The sequence below is a fragment of the Heliangelus exortis genome, chromosome 8 (assembly GCF_036169615.1).
Source record: "Heliangelus exortis chromosome 8, bHelExo1.hap1, whole genome shotgun sequence".
Lineage (NCBI taxonomy): Eukaryota > Metazoa > Chordata > Aves > Apodiformes > Trochilidae > Heliangelus > Heliangelus exortis.
The window spans coordinates 27,741,377-27,768,453 of record NC_092429.1 but is presented as its reverse complement, the minus strand read 5'-3'; the positions used below and the strand labels follow the sequence as shown (position 1 = coordinate 27,768,453).

The window sequence follows — 27,077 nt, the reverse complement described above, 5'->3', positions numbered from 1 at the left end:
TGAAGTGTATTTATGCTCTAAATTCTTTATGTGGTTATGAATGCCCTCTTCCCTGAAAAAAACCTCCTGAATATTAGACTTTTTCTAGTAGTATCATCTAAACAAAGTATTCTGTCTTTGAGATATTTATGTACATCTTAAATATATGCTCTTATTTACCTCATCTATTTTTACCATCTGTAAAGGTGAACTATTACCAGCTTGTCCACAGGGACCAAAGAATCAAAATGCTTAATGCTGTACACACTGGAGTTAATACCAACATCTGTGTCTTCTCCCTAGATTTAACATCTTCCATTCTACCTGCTGAGTCTGAAAGAGTTTTACAGCACATGACATATCAAATGCTTGTGGTCATTTTCTAAAGAGTGAATATTTATAAAGAGGAAATAACAGAAGAAATCCAGGTAGCAGAGGAAGCCCACAGAGCACTGCAACATCTCAAACATCCTCAATTTTAAGCCTTTATTCGTTGTTGATGGGGAAGATAAATTCCATTTTCTTGATTTAGAGGAGAACTTACAAACTGTTTATTCTATTTGAACACTGAGCATAAAGTGCTGCTGAGATGTGGGGAAAATGGGACAGAAAAGTTACCCAGCCCATGGTGCATTTGGGAGAAGTGTTTCCAGCTGCTTGTGCTCCATCAACACATCTCAGAACTGCTGTGTAGCACTCACCTTCTCTGTCACTTGCTTGCCAAAAATACCATAGTTCCATGTTAGTACAGACTTAACAGGAGGTGTTTGGGGATAAAATGTCCAATATAGGCAGAAAACCATTTCTTTGATGTTATTCCTACTTTGCTAGCACAGTACTTAATGAAGGCTGTTACATTAAGATGTCAGTCACAGCTCTTGGCTAGGTAGAAAGCAGGGTAGTGTCACAATGAAAATATTTTCTATCTACACCAAGACTTACTCAGAGCTCCTTCCTTTTAATCTTTCTACCTTATGTAGCCAAACAGGACACTTCCACTTTCACCAGCATCTTCTCAACACTACCCATATCTTAAAAACTGTTTTCTCTGTCTCTTCCTCCTACACTTTTCTAACAGCACTTCCACATAAGAAACAGAACAGTAGAAATTCATAATATTTGATCTTCCTGTTGAAGCTGCATGCTCCTCAACCACAAATAAAAATAAAAAAAAATAAATTAAAGCCTTCAATAAAGCATATACTTTGCCATGTCCTGAGCTCTTCTCAGCTGCAGCTCAACAGTTAGAAAAGTGTTGTTTTAACTTTGGATAGATATTCAGAAGCCTATGTCAGACCACAAATTTTGTGCTGACATTGTAGTGGAACAGCTCCTTCTAACAATCCTGTTCTTGGAGGGTCAATCTTTCTCTTGAAACCACTGAACTCCTATTTACACAAGTAAAGTTCAAAAGCATGGTATATTTAAAGAGAAATAAAAAAAAATACTGGATTCAATTGCACACCCCAAAAAAAGTCAGTTTCCATGGATCTGAATCAGAGTATCCTACTCACAAGTCAGGGAAGTGCTGCATTAAGCTTTTTGATCCCAGGTATACCAACAATATTACCTTATTGTTCAGATCTAAGGCAGAGTTTGAAGTCAACACAAAATTTACCTTGCTCAGTGGCAAGAAACAGATGGATTCTGCTTCAGGATTATGACAGGATTATTTCTTGCTGCAAGAAAATCTCGAAGGAAATACAGGATTTACACAGCTCCTAAATAACTAACTCCTAACTAACTTTTTTCATTAAAGCAGGCAATTGACTGGTGACAAAAAACTTCATTACTGTGTTGTGTAACTCACAGAGACAGTTTAAACAGACATCTGTAAGTTCATTCAAAGAGCCAGTTATCAATATTATTTTTAATGAAAATAACTCATGGCTGGGGAATATTCAATCATCTGAGAATGTCATGTAGAAAAATGCTGTCGGCCCCAGAACCATTTTGTGGTATTAGACTTAAGGAAACAATCTACACAGACAGAAAAACTAGGAGGAAACAGACAGAAAAAGTGGTGAGGGATGTGCTTTGTCAAAGACTTTGCATACATCAAGTAAAATATAAATGTAAAATACCATTATTTCAAATACAACTTTCTGCACTTTTGTGGTTATTTATAGATGGCTCTTCCAGGCTATTTATAAATGTTTAATAGCATTATTTGCTTGTACAAGCTGGGAATTTGAGATCAGGTCTTCAGCTCAGACTTAACTGATGTCATATGTCTGAACTGCAATTTCTACCTCTCCAGCTTCTACTCATCCTGCTCCTAAGTGCAGATCAGTAACTGGAAGCTTTCCCCAAATGCCACTCCAAAGAAATTCCTCTCTCCCCCTTACTCCCAGCACCACCACTGTTATACACCTCAAAATGGGCAGAAACAAAACTTCACCACTGCAAATCTATCATGGACTTTCTGAGCAACTGAGATGCTTTTCATTTTAATCTTTCCCAATAACTCTAACTACTGTTTGGACTGCACAGGAGAGATGTTTTCAGGCAACAGCCTAAGATCCTACTTTTCACTGACTGATAAAACAACTTCCCTCACTTCTCTGATACCTACCATGTTGCTAGATGGATTTTTATAACTAAAGGAAGTGAGGTAACATTAAAAGATGCAGGGAAGAGGATAAATGGATTCCACTTAGTGCAAATATTGAGCTTAGTAGAGGCTGAGTACACTCAGCTACTGTCTCCTAAACAGCTGTAGTCAGACAGCACTCACTTTATCAACAACACACACAGCTCAATGGGGAAAGACAGACCATGACCTCATTTCTCTGTAAGAATTTTTCCCCACTGTGCCAGCTTCCATCACATCTCACTTTCCTGCTACTTCCTAACCAGAGGGAAATGTTTCAGTCAAAGACTGAACTTGGTAAAATACTGGGATGAGGATGCAGTTAATATTCCTTTTAAAAGTAATTCAGAATTGATGCAAAAAGGGTTTTCACTTGTCCTGAGGACCCCTCTGTAATTTAAATAGTGATCCAATCAAAAAGAAATCTGAGAAATCCCATTCCAGACCCAGGTGCCCAACCACAGGACATGCCAAATATTGGTCAATGCCTGAGGCATCTAGACTTTATCCCAGGATGAACTTCCAATGAAGCAAGTAAAGGCAAGATATTTTTATAACTCTACATTTTTTAATATTTTAAATAGATGCCTAAACATAATACTGATAATCATCATGAAACATCCATTGTATATCTCCCCCTTCTTTTAATTAATTTTCCCATATTATAAGTAGTTTTCAGAAACTGATAAGTCTGCAAAATTTTGCATGCTGCTTGCATTGTGCTTTCTTCACTTAAGGGACCAAACAGCTTTCATATTTAAACAAGTTAAGAGATAAATATTATTGTAATCACCAGTCAAAGTTGATTCTCAAGTATAACAAGTCTGGGAATTTGACCCATTAACACTTCCCAGACAAACACTTAACTCACAGCACTTATGTGGGGAAGCCTCTGTACATCATTGTGTCCAGTTCTGGGCCCCTCAGTTCAAGAAGGACAGGGAAGTGCTTGAAAGAGTCCAGCGCAGAGCTACTGAGATGATTAAGGGAGTGGAACATCTCCCTTATGAGGAAAGGCTGAGGGAGCTGGGTCTCTTTAGTTTGGAGAAAAGGAGACTGAGGGGTGACCTCATCAATGTTTTCAAATATGTAAGGGGTGAGTGTCAGGGAGATGGAGTTAGGCTTTTCTCAGTGGTGACCAGTGATAGGACAAGGGGTAATGGGTGTAAATTGGAGCATAGGAGGTTCAAGTTGAATATCAGAAAAAATTTTTTTACTGTAAGGGTGACAGAGCCCTGGAACAGGCTGCCCAGGGGGGTTGTGGAGTCTCCTTCACTGGAGACATTCAAACCCCACCTGGACACGTTCCTAGGGGATGTACTCTAGGGGGCCCTGCTCTGGCAGGGGGGGTTGGACTAGATGATCTTTCCAGGTCCCTTCCAACCCCTAGGATTCTAGGATTCTATGATTCTATGAATCAGCACGGGTGCTTGTTATATAGCAACTGCCCACCCTCCAGAAACAGTCAAAATAGAAGTTAATGCTGACCTCAAACTCTGTCACAGGTAGAGATTAAGTGTTGCTCCAAGACAGTAAAGCAGCAGCAAACACAAAAGTAAAGCACAAATACCAATGCCACAGGTTTCTATCTACAGCCTGGCTGACAAGTTCAGTGAAGAGAGCTTGTTCCCTGCTCCAGAATGTTACAGAATTCACCTGAATCCCAAGCTGAATCCCAAGAGAGAGAATAAAACAAGAGTCCTTGGTTTCAAAGGCAAGAGAACCAGATTCTGTTGGAAGGAAAGAGATGATTCTGACTCTTACCTGCTGAACGTATCTGTCTGTAGTTTTCCACATATAGTAATATTCTATTATGCTTGTTAAGGACTTCCATGGGAGCTAGGGACATAAAGGAAAAGCAGCAGTCATTGCACGGAGCTGGCAAACAGCCTCACTGAAATTCACAGGATCCCTTTGACAGGACAGTTTATAGCAGTCTGCCAACAAAAAAAGTCAGTCATTGCCTGAACCTCCCAACAGCATCAAATGCACATAGGAACCATGCTGAATTAAATGTCCTTTTCAAAAAATAGTGCTTTTAAGTATAGAAGTAGAGCAGGTTAGAGGGAAACCTTCAAGCTGCATTGGCTCCACAGTAAACCAGGAAAGAGATGTGAAAGGGCTCACTCTCACTCTCTCTGTCTGAGCAGCAAGAGCCACAGCTATGCCAGCACAGTTCAAAACTATGTTCAAACCAGTTCTGGTGTGCTGAGCTTCTATGGAGCTGTCCCATTAATGAAAAAAAAAACAAAAACAAACCAAAAAAAACTATTAACAGAATTGTGCCATCTCAGCTCTGCTGCCTGAGAAGGATTTCAGCAGGACCACAGTGTTGTGCTGCTTCTAAATCTCCCTGTCTAAAAGATGGGACAAGCTACACTGAAACTACTTGGTTTTCTCCAGAGGACTCCAAAAGTGACAGAGTGAAACCTGGCTTTCCTCACAGTGCTCCAGCCCATCTGCAGGCTGAGCACCTGGGTGAAGCTCTGGCCAAACTATGGTTCTCTTACCTTGGATGCACAAGGTTTCCTTTTTAAAACTTTCAGAGGGCCCTTCATGAAATAGCACTGGAAAAATGACTAAATTTTCATGTTTCAGAGAGCCCAGTACTACTACTCCTAACACAAATTTATCCACAGCAGTGAGGCTGTCACAACACTTTCCTAAATCCTCTCTCAGCTACAGTGGAGCAGTTTATTTTAAAATAACATCTCTAAAATGAAAAGCCATCATCTGTGATTTGAAATGCTAACACCCAACAGGCTGTCATCAGCATGAGGCCTGCCCTTCCCCAGTGTACAGCCAGACATGTGCTGCAGTTCAATCTCTCAACACTAAGAAAACTTAAACAGTTTAGACAAATCATAAACCAGCTCTGCCACTGGTTGGAACTGGTCACCATCTGGGCCCCTATTTTACATACTTACAAAATCTTGCTGAATGTCAGTGAAATCTTTTCCATATTTTTCTAGTGCTTCCTCAAAGAGGTTTGCCTCTGAAGCAGACCACTCCTCCATTTCATCTCTGCACAGGACTGGCCCACCTTGTGGCACAAGTGCAGAGATTGCCTTGGAAATGTCATAGACATTTTTGTGCAAAGTGTCCATAGCATGGAACTACATGATTGCAAAAGAGAAAGACAAATGTTAGGACAAGCATCTAAAGGGAAAAGGGCTTAACAGTGAAACAGCAATCACAAAAATTCTGCATTAAGCTTTGAAGGTGCTGCATTCTAACACAAAATCAGTAAAAAGTTGTTCCAACATCAGACTCACTGTAACTGTGAGCATACAAGTTGAATACTCACTAATAACAGTGAGGTTTTTGGAATACAACTCCTTATATAATAATAATTCCTACTTCAGCTACTCACCACTAGCACCATAGTAGCACTGCTTCATGAAAATAGGACAGAGCCCTACTCACTCCAGGACTGAGCAGCACTGTTAGGTGCCATCCACACGTGGGGCATGATGCTAGAGGTCTGAGAGCATTTCTAGGAAATTTAGCCATGCACTTTCTTTGTCAAATAATCCACAGGAATTGCTTAAGAAAAATATTTAAGAGCAACACAAGGATACACTCCCCCTCCAAAGGCCACAAATACCAAAAAAAATTCAAGTGGAGTCACATATCATAGCTGAGTAGGAAAAAATAATTACTTCCAGAAGCAATTATACCTCAGAAAGCTGAGCTACAACTGTCTGCAACTTGTCTACAGCACACTGCAAGGGAGAAACTGGTATCAGATGTAAGCTTGGCTTTATTTCCTGGTTTCTGTTGGTTTAGTCAGGGTGTTACTTGCCCTTCATCATACCAATTTTGTACACGTGCATGATTAATCTACAGTGGTTTATCCCAGAATTTGTTCTAAATATGATTTCACATTATTGCAGTTATGAGATGAGGCTTCAATAACAGTTCCCTGGAGACATCATACATTTTTTAAAAAATTCTCATTAAACTTTTTCTAGCATAGAAGTTCAAGTTTTACCTTTCCTCTATCTACTCAGAATCATTTCTTATTATAAAATATTAACAATGCCACCACTCCTTGTGTACTCTAAAAGGAAGCTTGTCAAAGAGAAGAACTGGAACAACAGAAATTTCTTATCTGACCACAAGGCTTTAATCCCAAACAATCTTACCCAAGGGTGCCAGTGTTGGGGAAGTGATGAGGAGTGGCATTCTGGCTTTGTAACACTGCAGGCAGGCAGATAATAATTTGCATTCTTTGCAAGACAGTTCCTAAGCCCATGCAAAAGATGGGCTGTGAAGCATACTGTCAAAATACTTATTTTGTTTGGGGTTTTGTTTGTTTGCTTGTTTTGTTGGTGTTGGTTTCTTGTTTTGTTTTATTATGATAGAATTATCCATGATGGACCATGGGAGGCACAAAAAATGTTACTTCACATGTAAATAAAGGGCTCCTTTACAAAGACATGATCTGCTTCACAGCAGGCCACAATTACAATCCATCTGCCACTCTCTCTTTGCCAACTGTCACTGCTGAGGTGAATTATTTTGCAGCTCTCCAAATCTTAAAGGCCCTCTTTACAATCTTACCAGTGTGATGTCCCTGGAGGCTGCTGCAGCACTCATGTGCAAACTTGGCTGTCTGACAGAACTGCTGCAATCCAGGGCTCGGGCAAAGGTACCAACAGACCTGTAAGAAATTCAGCAGAGCATTAACTTTGCATGCAAAACAAGCATCAATATAAGCACCCACCCAACACTTTTGAGATCAGCAGACTCCTGTTTCTCAGTAAGCATCTGACATGGTTAGGCACTATTGCTGAGCCAGAGACTGTTTTCTTCAGATGTGGTTTGTTATTAAGAATGTTTTACTCTACTTAAGTTTGTATGACCAAAAAGGCTTAGGAATAGGAAGGGGAAGAGTGAAAGACTCCAGGATCACTAACAGGGAGTTCTGAACTGCTCTCTTTCCCCCTCTCTCTCAAGAATTAAAGTTTAACAGCAGCCAATTACAAGCATGCTTTATGAATGGCAAAAATCCCTTCCACATTGACAAGAGAAGCACTGCACTGTCCACACAGAGAGAGATCACAAAAACAGACAGAAAAAAAATGAAGTAATGCAAACATTTCTTCTAAGCTTCAGGAAAATCAGAAACCATTTTATATTACAATATAAATATATTACCCTGTATAAGAATATAGCACTTCTCAAATACTTCCCAATGTCAGCCATGCTTCCTGGTGAGCCCACCATCCCCAAACTCCTCATTTGATCTCTCAAAAAACTACTTGGAGAAACCTTCAAACAGGAGCAGCAGTTCTAGTGACACCCACTCCCCTTGCTACTTGCTAAACCACATGGGTGAAATGCCTCCTGCACAGTGAACTGGAGCTGAACTCCTCTGGGAAACTACAACAGAAATAAGTGTGGGTTTTTTTTCCCTTCTGCTCGGCTCATTTCCCTAAACGAGTTGAGCACACAAAAAACCCAAACTCTAGTGCCAAATCATGCAGGAAAGATAAATGCTAAAGCATTGGTTGTCATCAAATAGCCAATTTTGGCCAAAATTCAAAGCAGCCTCCCCCAGCCAGGTTTCCGTGGCAATTCACACTTCCACCTCTTCCCAGCCTCCCAACTCCCCCATCCCCAGCTTTAGCTGAACTGATCCTCCTGTGTGTGTGGCATCTAATAATAAACTGGATCTCCCTGCTGATGCCAGACAGAAGTGATTTTTATACTGATCTTTCCAGTGAATCTCATTACAGCACACACCTTCAAGGGGCTGTATCAGCAAACCCAGTGGGGCAGCAGTGAACAGCCAGAATACCAGTGAAAAAGTTCAAGAACATTTTAAAAAAAAGAGTTGATCATAAAGATTGCTTTGGGGTTAAATAAAAGCACCCATTTTCACCATCTGTACAGATTTGCAGGGTCTTACTTCATTGTGCCTACCCTACTGGAATCCAGGCAATAGAGCATCCATGCTCCATGAAAAACACTTTATCAGATGTCTTAGCAAGCTATCAATGGATGTTAAAATGTTACTGGATTTGAAAAAGGGAGAAAATGGACAGACTAATGAACTGTCAAGAATTTACTTCACTAAGACATCTGCGTTCTGGCCAATGTATTTGAAAAACCTGACCAATTACACTCCAATTATTACCTGCCATTTGCTTTTCTGTTATGAAAGTGATTAATGAAGTTGTAAATTTGAGTAAGTGTTCCTAAAGCCATGCAGTTCTTAGGAAGGCATGTAAAATATCCATCATTTCAAACTGCAGCAAGTGAATCAAGCAACCAAAACTGACGTTCACAATACTAAGCAAAAAGAACATAAAATGTGCTTGGCAGATTTATCATTTACTTGTTTGAAGGAGAGGTAAAATGTTCTTACCGTGCTACCACCAGGAACTGATCAATCTGCTTGTCTACTAGTGGGTTAAAGGCTTCCCAGACTTTTGTTTCAAGTTTTGACTGATCTCTTCCATCATCCTCACCTGCTTGAAAAACAAATGAGAAACGTTTGGCATAGCTGTTTTAAAATAAAATTACTTTCTAAATTTTTTTAATCTCACCAGAATTCAATTGCTAATCCACCTCAGCCACTCTGCCAAACAGGCCACTGTGAAAATTGCATTCACCCATTCACTCATCTGTGACAATTTCAGCTTCACAGAGACAGCAACACAGCTCATCAGAATCAGGCAATCAGATTTTGAAGAGCTGGTTTTAAGGGATACACATAATGGAAACAGCACATCCTTCTCCCAACTGGACAGCCTCTCCTCAGCCCCTCCTCCTTCTTCTCCTTTATCTTGCAGCAGTTCCAGGAAAACAGGCACACTCCCAGCTGCTCTGAGCAGGCAAAAAGTAGCTGCTTCAGCTTTGTCAGCTGCTTTCTAAGGGGGAAATCATGGCACCAGACTCTCTTCCTTCTATTTTCATGACTCTACACAGACCAAAACACCTTGGAAAAATACAGGAGATACTCAGACCTTTTTCTTTTTTTTTTTTTTTTTTTTTTTTTCCCCTTTTTTCTGCTCCCTTTAAAACATCTGGAGATTATCCTTCTCTGAAGCCCCACACTGGCCTTCTGAAGGAAGAGAATGCCTTTCAAATTAGTTCATCCTCACTTAGGAGACTTGCCCAGCTGCTGAATAAATACCAGTTTCACAGAGAAATGGAACAGGAATCCTAACCAATTTGTTCCAACATAAGGCTAACAGCACCAGCAAAGCCCCTAAGCAAAGACAGAAGCACCTCATTGCTTCCACATCCCTCCCCATGCACTTTGGGGAAGGTCCTTCCCACATGGGTGACACCATGGAGCACACCAACAATTCCCTGTGCATTACACAGGTCTCAGAAAAAAGAAACTGGATGGCAGCACTCCCAGCCCTCCCAGTTTTTTCACCCACTTTTGGATCTGTGGGATAAGTGCAAAGACAAATCTAAAGTTAGTTTTATTTGGTAGCTACTAACAATTAGTGCCTAACAACTACTCCCTTTTCCTTGGGCCAGGGTCCTTGTGATCCTGCTGCTCCATCCATGACAGAGAGGGGCCAGGCTGAGGTCTCCCAACATGTTCAGGAATAGCAAATCCTTCCTCCTGCCTGTTCTGCAGGTGAGAAGTCCAGGCTGGCAGCCAACAGAGCAGATGGAGAGAGGGCTCCAAGGAAAAGGCACCCAGCAATAATGGGCAAGTTGATGAGGAGAAACAGCATTTAATTGGCAATAATTTGGGAGGGGCACTTCTAGGGAAGTGGGGCTTGATTGAAAACACAAAAGGCTTCCCAGATGCAATGGAAGTTTGTGTTTCCCATGGAAATTCTGAAATTGGTTAATAAAAAGGTTGCAAGCTTTGAGACAGCCAATTATTTCAATTTGTTTGAACTTTTACAATTTGGACAAATGCCCACTTAAAGCCTGGTTTGAGACATAACTAATTGTGTTCAGTCACCAACACCTCAAGCCAGCCTTGCACACATGACCTGGCACTGGAAACCTCCACCTTCCACACCTCATGCAAGCCAGGCACATAAAAGTGGCCACATGCAACATGGCCTCTTGGCAATTTAAATAAGTTATGGAAATTACCCTCTTTTAGTAAGTCTGTTATGTCTGCCTGGTATCTGTTTCCAACTCGAATCTCTCCTTTATCAGCAAGTAGGGTCTTTTGTTGAGGATCATATACTAGTGAATAAAAGAAGAAATCCTAAAAATGAAACAAGAGCAAAAAAGTAAAGTGTTATTAGCTTTTACTCCCAGCCTTGTGTACATACTAGCATCTTTTGTATTTTAAATTTTGGTTTACTACCTACAAATAGATTTTTTTAAAGTGGATGAACAAACAATACCATTTTTTAACCCTATATTAATGCCACCTCCTCTATACTGCAAGTGCAACAGCTCTCCTCAAAAGTGGCCATTCCCTTAACATACACTCTTTGAAGCTGAAGAGAACAAAGTCTGTCTTGCACAAGCAGGGCTCAGGAGGGCAAGGAGATAATTTTTGGTAGCATCAGCTGTTTCAGACCATTAAATTGCACCTCCCTATATACCAAAAAACTAGTAACTAGATGCTAGGGACTTACCCAAACAGAAATATTAGTACAAACTCAAGTGTGACTTCAGAGTGTTACAGTTCTACCACAAAATGCTCCATAGAGACACAAAGCCCCAGACAACCTCTGTGGTCTCTGCTGGACTCCAGTATGTCCATGGCTCTTATTGAGGGGCTCAAACTGGACATAACACTCCAGGAATGGTCTTGCAAGTGATGAGTAGAAGGGAAGAATCTCTGCCCTTCACCTGCCCACTAAATTCTTGTTGGTACAGACCAGGATGGGCTTGGGATGCACTGGGATCAGCTTTTTGTTTGCCTCCCCATGTTTCTCTCTGCTTGTTATCAGGAGAGGGGCAGCAGATTTAGCAGTGGCAGTGAGTAGCTGCAGGTGGCAATAAATTAGTTTGTTGCTTTTGTTCAAGTAAATGAGAAAAACCCTAAGAAAAGCTGCTTGGCTTCTGCTAACTGGGCATGTAAAATTAAAGCAAGAACTCACATCAGAATAAGAACGTCCTGCCAGGGTGGAGAAAGAAAACAGCCACAATTTTAACTCTTTAGAAGTGAAACTGTGAAAGTAAGTGAACTTTTCTGCACACATCACAGAGCAGGTATTCTCCTTCAAGGCATAGTGTGGGGTATGGGGTAGGAAGAGAGATCTGGTCCTGAATAATCACAGCCCCTTTGTAACCCCCATCCACAACCACCACCACCACCACCCAGGAAAGAGAAATGTTCCTGAACAGAAACACAGGCTGTGCCATCTCTGGTTTCTGTCTCCTTTTCTCCATATTTCTGTGCTGATAGCAGGCACCCTGCTTAAATACATCTCATTTCATGCTCACCTCATTTTCCCTTTCCCTATATTTGTATGTGTCAACAGCATGCAACAAAAATTAGGACAAAACCAGCATCAGTTTCAAGCCCTGTTCATCTTCAGGAAGAGTTTGCAAAGGAAAAAAGAGTCCCTCAATCTGTCATACAAAGCTCAAAAAAGGAAGAATCACTTGAGTTTCTCCAGTAACATGGCAAAAATGCTGGGGATTAAGGCTTCAAAGGTACATCCTACATCTGTTCCCCAGCCCTGCACATAACACATAGTAATCCAAGACTGATGCCATAGGGGTAAGGTCTCCTGTGTTTTCTTTACAAGTAAAATGCATCCAGCATCCAATAACAGAACTTAGGAGTGTTAAACACAGTAATTCTGTATTTTCTGCTCAAACTTTAATAAAAAAGAGCTTTTTTTTTTTTTTTTTTTTTTTTCAGGGACAGATCAGTATTTACAGAAGGGAGGAAAAAAGCCAGCAAATAGCCAAACAAGCTAGCCAAACCTGCTTTTCTACCCAAAAAATGCTACTGCACAAAAAGGTATTACCTATAAGGCACAGCAAAAGAGGCAAAACAATAACTCTTACTGATCTCCAGCAGAAGACATGCCATTTCCCCACTGGGAAAGCCTGAACTCCAAGTGTAAGAACAATCTCATGTTATGTCATGATAAAAGAATAAAAGTCACAGAGAACACTTGGCAAAATGCTGTGGCAAAATACCCAGAAAAGGCAACTGGAAGTGCTGCCTGTGCTTGGGTCTGGAGCTGGGGGGGAGATCTGGCAGCATCCTAAATGAGTGATGTTTCTGACAGAGCTGATTCCTACTCCCACCAGCACCAGGGTCAAACAACATCCCCCAGCTGACAGAAAGAAGCTTCAGAGTAGATGAAAACTAATTTATATTATAGCTGTGTAAAGAAACCTGGGTCTCTTGCTCCCTGACACACAGACACACAAAGGTATTACAATATTTTGAGAATGTATTTTGCATAAATTAAACAGAGGGAAAGGTTTTGTCTTGCAAGCTCCCATGTTAGAAATAGTGGTTTCTTTGTTCCAGCTCCCAAATACCCAAACTGTGGCACAAAGTATACACAGGGCAACATTAGTGCTCTGCAGGCACATTGCCCAGCAAATATGCAAAGCAAACAGTGTGGGCCCCAAGGAAAGAAAATTCCACAGATTGGTTAAAACAGTCTGTGTTGGCCAGGGAGGGGAATTCAGTGGGGGTTTCCTTCCATATTTCAGTGTTAGATGCCCTGCTCCTTCTCTTTACAGATTACTGCTATGAAGGTTCTCTAAAAAATAAACTCATCCTTCTCTGCTTGGCTCAGGCTTTTTGTGTGGTGTCCACTTCTGTCTCAGATCAAGAAGGTTTAATAAAAGAATTAAAAGCTTCTGGTCTCTTCTCCCCAGCTAGAGCCTCTCAGCAGAGAGAAAATGGAAGTTTAGGGGCTGAAGTGTGAATACAAACCAGACTGTAATCCTCAGGGGTAATGCAATTCCCCTACCATCTTCGTTCACAGAAGCATGAAATTCAGTTCAGACAAAGTAAAGTGAGATTTCTGAAAACATTAATAAATGTCAGTTTAGTGTAAGTGGGAACTTCAATTATGGAACACAGCAGATCTTTAATACTTTAAATTGCATGTGAACTCTTGATGGCCACTACATGAAAAGAATGGTTTTTCAGAAGGCCTTAACAAGGAAAGTGATGTTCACACCAAAACATGGCTCTTGAAAATCCCCCATGCTCATTTTATCCATTGAAGCTGTGGATGCTGAGTTTGAAGCAGAGAATTAAAAGAAGGGTTTTCTAATTTCAGGTCCCAGGAAACCCCCCAACATGTTCAGGAGAATTACAATAACCTGCTAAGAGTTAAAATTAAGCCATGACTTTCTACTCCTCTGAAGTGTTACACAGACACATGCCCAAAGCTTCCCTACCCAAGCCCCTGAGCTACCTCTACCTCCAGCCAACAACCAAAACCACCAAGAAACTGCTGAAGAACTGGAAAAAAGGAAACAGGCTCCAAGTGGAAGTACAGTACAGAAAAAGTGGTTAGTTCATCAGTTTGCTTTCATGAAGACAGTTTGGGTGAAGTGGGGTGGAATATTCTTTAACTACATAGATTTTACTTGTAGGGGGGGAACTAAATGGTACTGAAATGTCAGATATTTGCCCAGCAGGCAAAATTCACAGAGGCTTCTGGGGAAACCCTAGAAGAACAGTAAAATATATATATAAAATAGTTTCCTGCAAAATAAGGAAATCTAATGGTTTTGCCACAACTGGCTATGCCCTCCTCATGATCTCCCTGAAAATTCACTATCTATGGAAAACTGAGGTTTGCCAGCTGTTTGGGGTTTTTTTCCCCCTTCTTTTTTCATCCTAATTCCTTACTTCCAGCACAGACCCAATCTTGTGAGGTACAGTAAAAAAAGTCACCACTTATCCCCCCTTCAGGCTGCTCTCTGATTGTAATGGAGCAATCTTCCCAGGGAAGATGAAAAAGGATAGAAGGAAGAAAACAGGTAAAACAAAAATAATTTTGCTATGCTTACCATCTCCTTAAAAAATTCTCTCTGCATGTTTAACTCACTTTCAAGGCAGACAAGTCTTGGGCTGAAAACCTGCACTTTTAGAGGCCATAACATACAAGAGAACAAATGACAGATTCCCTAGAACTGCTTGGGCTTTATTGACAGAAGTAAAAAAACCCATAAATCTCAAAACATTTTGAAAGCAAAGAATGGATTAAGAACAGGGGCAGGGGGAAAAAAAGAAATTAAAAAAAAAAAAAAACAGAGAAGGAACTGTTAAAAAGAGTAGCATCCAGTACTACCAAATCATCAGGCTACAACTACCTTCTTTTCTTGATCTCTCTACCTTCCACCCAAGAACATTTGTGTTCCTGAGCTTTTAATTTCTTTACCATCTGTCCAAGTCAGTTCACACCACAGCAAAATACTATGCAAAGTGACAGGACACATTCAGGGAACTCTCTCATTTTGTGAAATCTCTAAGTGCTTGCTTAGTTTTAAAAATAAACCTGCATCACTCCTCTTCCATTTTGAGCGTTCAAATGGAGGCAAAAGAGAAATGTCTTTCTGTTCCTACATCTGCAAATGAGCTATTGCATGATTAGAAAAAGCCAATTCCCTCCTGACTCAATGTACCCACCCATAACATGGGTGAGAATAAAAAAATGTGTTGGGAGCAATGGAGAACAAACACTTCTTAGAAGCTGGGTACTAGGAAATCTAAATTGATTTATGTTTGATTAACTTCTGCTTTCAGACTGGCATATCCTAGGCTGTTAGCTGGTAACAAGCCTTGCTGAATACAAAATCCCTTGTTTGATGCACTGCCATTTGGCAGCCCTGAGCAGCCTCAACATGTTTTTGCTTTCACATTCCAAAGAGAAATGCAACTATTTAATCCTTGTGCTTTGTTTAAAATTCTCTTAAACGAGAGTATCGGATTAAAATTAATCTTATGCTTAAATAAACACTAAAGAAAGCTAAAAGATTAAAGAAAACAACAAAAAAAACAACAGTTAAAAAGAAAGTCCAACGATAAGAGACTACAGAATGCTCCTTGCAACAAGTGATCTGTTTTCTTCTTGTTTCTTAAAGGCTGGTGATGACTGTGAGCCTACTGCTTTTAATTACAAGATTCCCTCTCTTGTATAACATTTTAAAGTTTTCAGATGCAAATGTAATGCTTGCAGATGTCTTCAAATAATACACTGAAATTGTTTGCTAATCTCCCAAAGTAAGGTTCCCAGATTGTCAAATTCCAAGACTGTCTAACCCAGCTGGCAGCCAGAGGTCTAGCCACAATTAAAGACATTCAAATATAATTGCCATTTTAAAATTCCCAAAATACCTGAAAAGTAAACCTCAAGATTTATATTCTGAGGAGTGATTAACAGCACAAGAGTGCTGTTTCAAGCATTCTGTTTAAGGTAACCTTAAAGAGCCAGGAAAGGTAAATTTCTGCAGGACTCAGAAGTTAACAGAGAAATAGTTTTTCAAGGATCTGTGCCTGTGGTTGATGACTACAGGTAAATATTTTAAACAATGAACTCAAAAACACAGGGAACTAAGCTCCTCAGAAATCTGAACTGAGATCAAGCTTAAAACCCAGTATCATAAATCTGTAAAATTTCAGAATAAAGCAAATATAGAGCTTGCTCTCTTCTTCACATTTACTCCATCTCTACCTCTGTCTTGTCTGGGGCATGAGCCTCCAGGTTTGAACTTTCAGGCTGCCAGGTTGATAAGCAAGGAGGGCTCTCTTCACAGGAGAGGCAGCTTGCTGTTACAAGGGTGTAACCAGCAGCTCTGGTGTCCAGATTCACAAAGTTTTATATCAGAATGAAGCCTAAAGCTTCCCCCTGTCAGTGCCCATACAGTAAGTGTAGCAAGAGAGAACCACTTTCTTTTTTGGAAAAGTTGTGAAATGCCACCAACCCTGAATTGTGCCAGAATAAAGTGTTCAAGCTTGACAATTCACAAAATGGGTTCATACCTCCCGTTCCAGATATGATTTAAGGGATTCTGTCTCATTTAACAGAGTAACGCTGCATTTGCCTCTAAAAAAAGAGAAATAGGTTTTATGAAAAATCATTTCAAATTCTCGTGATTCACAAGACGGTATTGCTGAAGTTGTACACAGCATTTATCCTTACATTGAAAAATACTTCAGTGATAATAACATTAATTTGGGTTTTTTTGGAATAAAAAGGACTGAAAGAAATGAGTCATTACCTAATGTGTGTGGCTGGCAGAGATTCCAACTGGCGGGAGAGAAACAACTCACGATGGCGTAGCTGATGCTTCTGCTTCTCTGGTAAATCAACCATCTCTGGGTTTTCCATCTCTTCTTCCATCTCTCCTAGTTATGAAGACACAAAAACTGATGATCAAGAAAAGTGCAAGTACTGATTTGGAGCCAATCAGAATGAGCTGTTCCAAAACCCTTGCTAAATGATACACATAAATTTAGGTGAAATCCAACTCCGTCTGAATCCTCACACTTCAGAAAACTGAACAGTTAGATAATTAGCATGGATCCACTAAATAATGCATGGGAAGAATTGTTATGTATTTGCCACTAGGTTCAAAGCATTCCAGGTACCCTCAGGTCACACTTGGCCACTGAAAGTTGAAAGTCACCCAAATCTGCCACCACCAGACCAGCTCTCTTGGAGACCATCACTGCTCTCACCATCAGCCTCACTGGAGGCAGTAAAAATGAAATCTTTCCCTTTCATCAGGCATCAGCTGCCACAGACCCCTCCTCTTCTTTCTGGGATATAACAGATTGTCCCATGCTGACTTCCAACAGCTTCTGCAGCAAATGTCCACTAAAAAGGGCAAGTTGTTGGATTAATTTTTTTCTCTTCACCGTAACCATGGCCAATAAATCACAGTCACAAGGTTGACTGGAATTTAACAAGTGTCTAAGGCCACCCTTGTAACCACATCACACACATTCAACTCTTGGCAGGACTGATGCCTTTCAAAATCTTGGCTTTATACTGCAGTCAGGATCCATCACCTCTGTCTTTGAGCCACCTAATCTCTACCCAATCAGTTTTTTTAATGAATGCCAAGGTAAGTATCTAAAATCACATCCACACCACTACAGAACTGATCCAAAACATCTCTAGGTACCTTTCTGGTAGAGAAATCAATTAGTATGTTTTGTGCTTAATAGCAAGTATCCTGTCCATTATAAGTTAAACTTGTAATGCTCCAAGAAAGCTACAACATCTCTCCTTGATCAAGGAGTGTGAAAAAACAGACTTTTTCCTTGCCTGTGAAATCTGGGCAGCTACTGTATTTCCCAAAACCCTGGGAAAGTTTTCCCAGACTCTAGTAGAATGAGCTGTAAAGTCTCAGCCATTAGTAGTAGAAGTTTAGTTTTAAGGGAGCCATACTCTTAAAAAAAGAGCAGCCCTGTGCCTGCAGCTTAATTCAACAGTTGTTCCCAAGAAACATTTCTAGTCAGAAACACACAGGCAGAGTTATGATTGCTATACCCTTACAGTTAACTAATCCTGTGAGAAGAAAGCAAACAGAAAGGAGAGATCTCCATTTTACAAAACACTAAAATCACATTTAAGTTTTAAATGGGCCACCATTATGCCAAAGGGGGGGACAAAAAATATTTACCCTTCAAGTTCCCCACAACTTATCACTGTTTCACTGTCTTGGAAAAAGACACGAGGTTTATACACACCTCTAGGTAAGCTGCACTCATAACAAAGGAAAAAAAACCAAGCATAATTAAATCAGACTGCAATATACAATAGCTCTTACACCACATGAACTGCTAAGCATCCATCTGCAGGCACTTTTAGTATTTTAGTATTTCCCTCAGAACTTGAACACAAAATTTACATTTGTGCCACGGATTCATAGTTCTGCAATTTATTTACTGAATTGCATTCTGGTTTATTTGAAAATGAATATTGGGGCTGCTGACCTAAGCTATAAGTATACCAACAGCAATCCAAACCAAGTCAGCAAATTCCAGGCTAGCCTGCCCAAAAACCAAAGGATACACAAATGAAAAGGCATCATGTGTGCACTAACAAGTTTTTGGAAAATGAGAGAAGTGTACTGTGCAGTGCAGGGAAAAAAACTGTAAGGAGCAACCCAAAATACTTAATATCTTCAGTGTATTTCAAAGCCTAGAGCTTTTAAACACACATTCAAAAAAAAATTAAATATATATTAATCACTACATAGTAATCAAATCTACAAAGAAAATTAAACCACCCTGCACCACCAAGCTAATCCAAGAACTGCATCCCTTCAGCTTGGCTCATCATTCAACTGGCACTTTATTTATGTGTCTAACTTTTGTAATAAAATCAGAAAGGTGGGAAGGATGTATTTTCTTATGTCAGCTGTACTATGCACAATCTTTCAAACTGAAAAGGCATAATTGTTGTTTTGTTTTTTTTTTAAGAGAGACATTTCTGCAGGTTACAAACACAGACATGTAATTCATTAAGACAGAGGCTGGGATACTCTGAGAAGTTACAAAAAAATCTACAGAAGCATCTTCCCTCCATGATTTACTACAGAAAAGAAAGAACCTGGTGCAGGCATCTGGAAGCAAGGGAAGGAGGAGAGAACACAGGGATAGATCCAGCACAAGAACCTCTCTCCCTCACTGAGATCTTGCAAAAGTGGCTTTGGCAAAAAGAGAAACTAACAACATCTCACTGCCTCTGTGCAGGTAGTAAAAGGCTTTAATCAGACAATAATCAGACTAAAAAACCCCAGCAGGGCTGACCCAGGCAGGCCTGGGGTATCTGCATTTCACCTTTCTATATCCAGCACTCAAGCTCTATGTGAAGCAGGTTTCAACCTTGAGAATGGTGAAAAATAAGGACCACAGCCTGAAAATATCTAAAGATGTATATAAAAAATACATAAGAAATCTTTTCAGAAAGACTTGCTTGCATTTCTTGCAGTACTGCAGAGTAAGTGGTATGGGAATACAGTAGGTAGAGTATATGGGGACTTCACTGCTCTCAGAAAGCCTCACTTCAAAATTAATCTCTTGGCTTGACAGATGTGCTCATGCAGATTTAAAACTAAATATGTAGTCTTAATACAAACAGCAAAGGATCAGCTATCCAGAAGTAGCCAGTGGAATGCAGCAAGGAGCATTTAGATTAAATCTTGTTTTATATTTGATGACAGAATCATTAAGAGCACATTAACAAAGCCTGAAGATGACTTCTATTTGGCTGGACACAAACAGCAAGACTCAAATGGAAGCTAGGATATATGGGGAAAAATAATTAGGAAGAGTAAACACTGAGTTGGCAGGAGAATCCCAAGAGGCAGTCATTGTAATTTAAAGTGACTGGCATGTGAGATGTGAAATTAAACATCAATATTTGCTAGCAGAAGAACAGCAATTTTATATAAATCAGATTGGGCTCTCTACAACAGCAGCAGCAGCAAACCCCATCCCTTTCTCTGCATTCTGGGTGTTGTATGAGTAGCTACACAAAAGAGTTCAGAAATGTACATAAAGGCAAACAAGATACAGAAACTGGGTGTAGAGAGTTGTTGTCTGTACTAACAAAAGAATAAGTTAGCATGGTATCACTAACAACAGAATGTTAAATAAAAAAAAAAATCACTGTGGTCAAAACACTGTGAAACACAGAGCTATTGACCTGGAGAACAATTCCTTCAGTAGTAAAACTCTTGGGACTTTAAGAGCTCAACTAAGCAGCTTGGAAAGATATTAAAGAAGTGTTGCAAGTGAAGAATGTGGTCTGATGTTCATTTCTTTCTCCCAGGTCCAGTTTCAAATACTCAATATTAAGCCTCAGCTCTATTAATGTTCTCTCCACTGAAAACCAGATATTGATTCATAGCTATATAACCCCACAGAAAATAGGGTGAAAATTTTCAAACAGAAATATCTTAGACTTGGACTCTTCAGGAGTTTGTCACCTAATCAAAGCATCTCACTATGATCCTTTCCAAAATGCCTTCTGATCATCTTTTGCAGCCATGGCCACCATTTCAGGTGGCATAGAGAGCAAACAGACACTGGTACAGACCCTTAGCTGATCTTTCCTCTCTGCACCACCCACAGAAGAGAAAAATTGCAGTTTCCTCCTCTCAGTAACAACAGAGCCAAAAGTGGCATTAGTGGATTAATGAATTTGAGTCCTCTTCAATCTGCATGTGTGGTGTTGGGAGAAAATGGGGAAGGGGAATAAAATGGAAGGAATAAATAGAAGAATAAATCAAAATCTATCATTTGGGAAATCATTGTCAAACTGCATTTAAACAGATATTATCTAAATTTTTTTTTTAAGTTTATAGCCTTCCTACCTGTTCAGGAACACAGGTCTCAAGCAACTCAGACTGATTGAGTGATGACAAATTGCTGCTGCAAGATATTTATTTTTAGAAGCTGTGGCACTCCTAAAACCATGCAGTCATGTGTGCCTGGCACCCAAACATCAGCTGCTGGAAGCAGCTCCAAACCTGCCAAGCTGGCTGGCACTAACTAGTCAGTTCTCCAGCCACTAACAACCAGTCACTCACCTTTAGAAATCAGCATAAACACTTCTAATAAAGCAAAAACCTGGTCATAAGACAGCTCACAAGTAACTGGAAATGGCTAAAGGTGGGTGGTTAGAAAGCAGGAGTCACATTCTTGCTACTGGAATTATTTATTTAATGATTTAAGGAACTGTGTAAGCCATTAGATAGAAAACTATATAGGGAGAAAATACAGAGTAACAGCATCCAAGTACAGGCTGAGGAGCAACATCTTTCTCACCTCTTTTCCATCAAGTTCTGCTTGCATGCAATATTCTACCTTATACCACTATCAGATCTCTGGGCAAAAATATTAAGTGGTTTACTACAGGCAAACCAGGTTCATTTCAGAACTAGGTGGAGAAATTGTTCTGCAGGCTGGAGAAATTTGTGAGGTGATTAAAGAGGCTTATGAATAAAAAGTGCTAACAGTGTATGGAAACCACTAAAAGGCTGAAAGATTTATAGGATAGCCCAGACAAGGTTTATATCATATAATAAAAAGAGTAAGATCACAGATCAAATCAAGGAATCAGGCTGCACACATCAGGTACTAATTTACAGTCCCCAAATGCAGAAAAAGTGCTTCCAACTCATTTCTCTTCAAAAAGCAGAATGAGAAAAGGCATCTCTCAGACTTGTCTGCTTCAGGTATCTGATGGATTATACAAGCCAGAGCCTAAGAGCTTTTTTATAAATTTGCAAGATTCATTTGACAATCGCATTTTATTCTTTATGGGAAGAGAAAAAAATATTAATCTACATATATAGTTTTCCCCATCATGTTCTGTCTATATCTTCTCATTATTTGGTTCTCTCACTGCACTGATCTCAACAGTGGGTCTAAAATAGAGGCATCTTGAAGAGAAGACTGTGAATCCAGAAATGTCTGCAGTCAGAAAGCTCCATTAATCAGCTGAACAAAGGCAGTTAAAAGATCAGTGATGCAGATACATACATCTACTGCAAATGCATCAAAATGAGGCAACAGGAGACTTTATGGAAATGAAGTTTAAGTCAATGACAGTGTTGGGTATCTCTGCCAGAATCTTAACATCCACAAAATTCAATTTCATCATGCAGGATGTATAATTTTTATTTTTTTTACAGACTAAAGAACTAATGGCTGCTCAAAAGCTTTATTTTTTACTCTCTTCTCTCTCCTTAAAAAGAAAGGAAGTTACACAACAGCCTGTCTAAATAAATGGAAGTAATTTAGCAGCAATTTTATTCTTCATTAGAAAGAAATATACTGGAAAAAATGTTAGTTACTAACGAAATTTACATTAAGAGACAGCCTCAGTTATCTCTGGTTGCTCTATTAATAGTATTGTGCTATGTAACAATTTTCCTGCCTTTCCAACACATATTAATATAAAAAATGAATTACTTGTTTGCTTTTTTTTTTTTTTTTTTTTTGCAGAAAAGACTCATCCTTTGCACGTTCAAAGAGAAGCTTTATGGGTTGAAATAATTTTCATTTCCAGTCTCAGACATGTGTTTCTTTGAATCATTCCTACCTGCTTCCTTTGCTAAACCTAGTGAAGTGAGACAATAATCAATAGGCACCTTGTTTATGGTGAAGCTCCTATTAGTTTCAGTATTCCTGGATAAAATGAGTACTGCTGCACTGAAAAAAAGCTTTGCCTGCTACTACAGTCCTTCAACAAAGCCAAACCTCATCTCAATGCCACTTTTTTTCCAAGGTATAGTTGCAATGGGGGGGAATTATTTACAGGAGGACTTATTACAAAAGGAAATATTCAAATTCATTAATAAGGGGCCAGATAAAGCACCCAAGGACATGCCATATATTGCACTATTTCTCCCTGGGAGATGGATGCTCCTCTTGAGAGCCTTCTGGGAGCAGCTTCTCAGCTATTTTGTGGTTTGTTTGGTTTTTTTTGGTTTTTGTTTGGTTTGGTTTTTGTTTGGTTTGTTTGGGTTTTGTTTTTTATTATTATTATTATTATTGGAAACTGAATTTTCTTCCATTACCTTGCCTCACAGATTTACATAAGCAAACATCTAATCTATACTGATACTTTTGTATGCACTTCTTACAATCCTAAAACTGTTTCTGTAATTAAAAGAGAATTGTAATGCTAAATTTTTGTATAGAAATCAGCTGCCATCTCTACTCAGCTAAGCATCTGACATGCCTCTAACCTCCTTGACAGAGGAGTACACACCAACATAATTTAACATCCCATAAAATAACAGAAATCAATAAATCAGATACACAATGCATGCATGCAAAGGAGGATGAAGTAAGGTAACATGAACAACCCCCTATATGTCATGATATTTTAGCTTTATGTTTCTTTTTTTAAAAACAGAAAGCCTGGTAGTCAAAAAAAAAAAAAGTTCCATCTCACACGTCTCCTCTCAACCTTGAAATTATTTTATTTTGAACAAAAGCACTTGCAGTATCCAAACCCTAAAGTGTATTTACTGAGCACGTTCATATAAAAAGCAAAAAATATTACTAATACTGAAATGTTCAGAGTTCTATTTAAGTCTGGCAGCTAGGTAGAAATAATCTGAACACAAACAAGCTTACTTGCATGTTTGTCTGCCAATACAATGAGTGTACTTGATATGTCTCTTCTTCTGTAGAAACATACCACCTTTGCTTCCACATTTCCATTGGCAGTCTGAAACAGGAAAATAGGGAGAAAAAACAAAGGAGAGCACATCAAGAACAGAATACACCAAACTAGAAAACATCAGAAATAATTTGGAACTTTACATAAGAGTCACACAGCATCACCCTCAAGCTGCACACCCATGGTCAAACACTTGTGTGGAACATTCCACTATAGGAAAACCAAGTTTGGCCCTTCCCTCCTGATTGCTTCTGCAGGGTCAGCATTTTTAGCAGTTAAAAATGTTTCAAGGACTTAGGAAAAAACCCCAAACCAACACCAAACACTTTCTTGCAGTTACAATCCCTTTTAAAGCCAGCTGGCTCCTCCTCAGGAGATGCCTACATTTAGTAGAACTCAAAAGCATCTTTAAATCCCAATAAAAATTGCTGTGAAACAAACAGCATTCAAGTTTAGGAGGTTCTCCAAACTCTCTAAAGCAGTAGGGAAAGCAAGAAAGACCCCAGACACTATTTCACTGAAGAAATCACATAAGGTTTTCTTTCTCTGACAATAGTGGTGAGCTAAACAATGACTGGCACAAATATTTCATCCCAAAAAGAGAACCAAGAAATTACACCAGTGACAACGAAGTCTGGAATTTTTGAAAGGTTTGGGATGTTTGGGTTTTTTTTTTTTAAACTCTTAAAATGAGGAAGGTGATGAATCTCTTGTAACATGGTATGTTACAAACTGTGAAACTTCCTTTCTACAAACTTTAGAAGGAAAGACACCTACTGGTTTCTAACAGCCCCTGCCAACCACTGCCTCTATAATAAATCAAGAAATAATTAAAATGTAACTTAAAAGATACAAATTCCTCTCTGGGAAGTCTCAAATAAAGGTAGTGGAACAGCAATCCCTGCACGAGGAAACAAAATAAAAACAGATATACATGCTGATTGCCAAGATGTCAATGCAGTGTAAGTCTGATCTTTTGTAATACCTGTTTTCCTAACAGAAAGATGATAAAAAATGCCCAAATATTTCCCTTGCAGCCTACCAGTTTTTGGTATTGAGCCTGCAGAATTTCTATCCTTTTCTGTTAAATAATTCAGAACTTCTACATTTTAAGGAACTAAAATACAAAGGCAGGAGCCATCTTGTTAAAACACAGACAGCTACAAGATGGAATTATCCACTCATTTAACTGCCCAGGCTTCATTCACACTCTGTAAAAAAATAAGGCAGCACAAGATACATGATTCACTTCAACCTGGGAGAAAAACAACCAAACAAAAAAACCCAACCCTAACCTTTCAAATAGTAGGTCAGAGAAATTGTAACTCAAGCAAGACTTGCACTGAGATAAAAGATCCAGGCTGAAAGTGTTGTTCGCTGGGGAAGAATGAAGAGGGGGCAAAAAAATGACTTCCCTAGGAAGCAATCAACTTATCTGCAATATTGGCTACAGACCCACTCTAGGAACTCTCTATTTTTTTCCTTAATGAAAGAGAGACAAAAGTATTTTTTCAAAAGCCCTCCATTAAAAAGCAGTTACAAGGATGTCCTCATCTTCAGATTCCTTGTCATTATTATTGCTAAATGTCCTCTTCCAAGGAACTGTTTTAGTAAGACATGTTTCTTCACCTTTGTTGTTTGAAGACAAAGACCTAATTTTGGTCAGTTAATTTTAATTCCAATCCAAGCCAGGGATGAGTTCTGTATGGGCTGCACTCCAATGGTATTAAACCTGAGCAAGTGGCATATTTAGGGCATTGCATATTTAGGACATGGATAACAAGTCAGAACAGTCTTCCCTCCTCAACGAGGTAAAATTAGCATCACCAGGCTTCCCACAAACTATTAGAAATGAGCAGCCCTCCCTTTTAGATGCAATGAAAGGGAAATTTGGCAGGTGAAGTAACTCACTGGCACAAAGGACACAACCAGCAAAGATAAAGTCTGAGGGAGCAGATAATAGCTCCAATCTTTCCTGTTGAGCAAGACTCTACCCCCAGGAAGATCAAATTACAAAGCTCTCCATCCTGTAGGCAAACTGTTATTTTATCTTCATATCACATGATCCTGGCACTGGATTGAAGAACTGCAGAAACCTCTGGCCCTACAGGTGGGCATAATCACCTTGAGAATGACCTCTCATTGATGAGAGGAGAACAACCTAGCAAATCTCAAAGCATTCCAGCAAATTATCAGAACAAAAGTCTTTTTGAGCTTCGAATTACCAGGGAACTGCTAAATAACTGTTTTGATATTAATCAATTCAAACAGATCATAAATTCAATTAAACTTCAAAGACTTGATGGGAAAAATTGTTTACCTTATTGAGCTCCTCTATTCTTCTTATCAAATATGGGTTACTTGAAGAATTTTCGAAGTAGACATAATCTGACAAAGAGAAAAAGAACTCTTTAAAATATGAACTGCTAAAAAAAAAATTAAAAAAATCAAACCCTCACATGTATACCTGTGAAAGACACCATGCCAAACACATTTCTTCACATGAAAAGTATTTCAGATGTTCCTGTTAAATACAGGATTTTAAGTGAGGAAATACAAAATCCATGCCAGTGTAAGGAATATGCCTTGAGTGCAATCTGAAGAAGAAGAAAATGAAGCTCTAGTGTCAGCCTGGAAAGCCAAGCATATGATCTTCCTTCTCCTTCTGATCAGATTATTTCCACTTTGATCACAGGGTTTTCCTTATGTGCTTCCTCTTCTTTCACATCAAAATCCACTTCTCCTCATCAACATGATCCTTCTTCTTCCCTTCCAGCTCAGTTTCCATGTAATGCCCATTTACTTACCATACAAGTAGTTTCTCTCTTTCTCTCCTATTTTTTCCTCTACTTTCTGGTCTTTTATACCTACATTATCCTAGAATACAGTCAACCAAACCCCACATAGTAAACCAAACAGGTCAGTAATGCTCCTATTTCCAAGAAAAACAAACCAGTTACAGGAAGAGAATGAGTCCTTTACCCAAGGTAGTTCCTTAAAATAAAAAAAAATGGCATCAAGAGGTGCCATATGAGTAATGTGATATCACTGAGCTCTAACACTCCTCCTTAAAGGTAAGGAAACATAAGCTCAGGAATCTTGAATGGACTTGGCCTTCATCTCCCACTACTCCAGAAGGCAAACCATAAGTCTTAAGTGAAGAAAAAAAGGGGAATGAAGCCACCTCCCTGTCACTGACCTGCCATGCTTCCTCCCCAAGACTGTCTACTAAATTTAAGACGATTTCCCCCCACATTTCCCATCTCATTTGTGTTTGGAGCAGAACACCCATAGCCTCTGGGCACGCCTCAGGTCATCTGCAAGGAAGGAATTAGCATGAGGCTCCTCCACTGAATGGGTGCTTATCAGGAACAAGGCTGTTAGCCTCAGTTTCCTTGGAATGCTTGCAAATCCAACTT

At 39.4% G+C, this 27,077-nt stretch overlaps 1 protein-coding gene across 5 annotated transcripts in view; it reads right to left on the bottom strand.

Annotated features, from left to right (window-relative positions):
* Positions 1 to 27,077, bottom strand: part of MTA1 (metastasis associated 1) — a 76,575-nt gene that overhangs the window by 32,773 nt on the left and 16,725 nt on the right. For 3 of the 5 annotated variants that reach the window (XR_011727232.1, XM_071751301.1, XM_071751303.1), the window contains exons 2-10: positions 25,979 to 26,046; positions 23,613 to 23,706; positions 16,727 to 16,853; positions 16,488 to 16,551; positions 10,652 to 10,769; positions 8,949 to 9,051; positions 7,139 to 7,238; positions 5,500 to 5,688; positions 4,337 to 4,411 (exon numbers count right to left, since the gene is read on the bottom strand). Coding sequence is in view for 4 of the 5 variants with exons in the window: in XM_071751301.1 (XP_071607402.1) it covers positions 4,337 to 4,411; positions 5,500 to 5,688; positions 7,139 to 7,238; positions 8,949 to 9,051; positions 10,652 to 10,769; positions 16,488 to 16,551; positions 16,727 to 16,853; positions 23,613 to 23,706; positions 25,979 to 26,046 (938 nt within the window). In the remaining variant the exon portion in view is untranslated. Of the gene's footprint in view, positions 1 to 4,336; positions 4,412 to 5,499; positions 5,689 to 7,138; positions 7,239 to 8,948; positions 9,055 to 10,651; positions 10,770 to 16,487; positions 16,552 to 16,726; positions 16,854 to 23,612; positions 23,707 to 25,978; positions 26,047 to 27,077 lie in introns of all 5 variants that reach the window. The other 2 variants (XM_071751300.1, XM_071751302.1) reach the window with 1 other exon arrangement.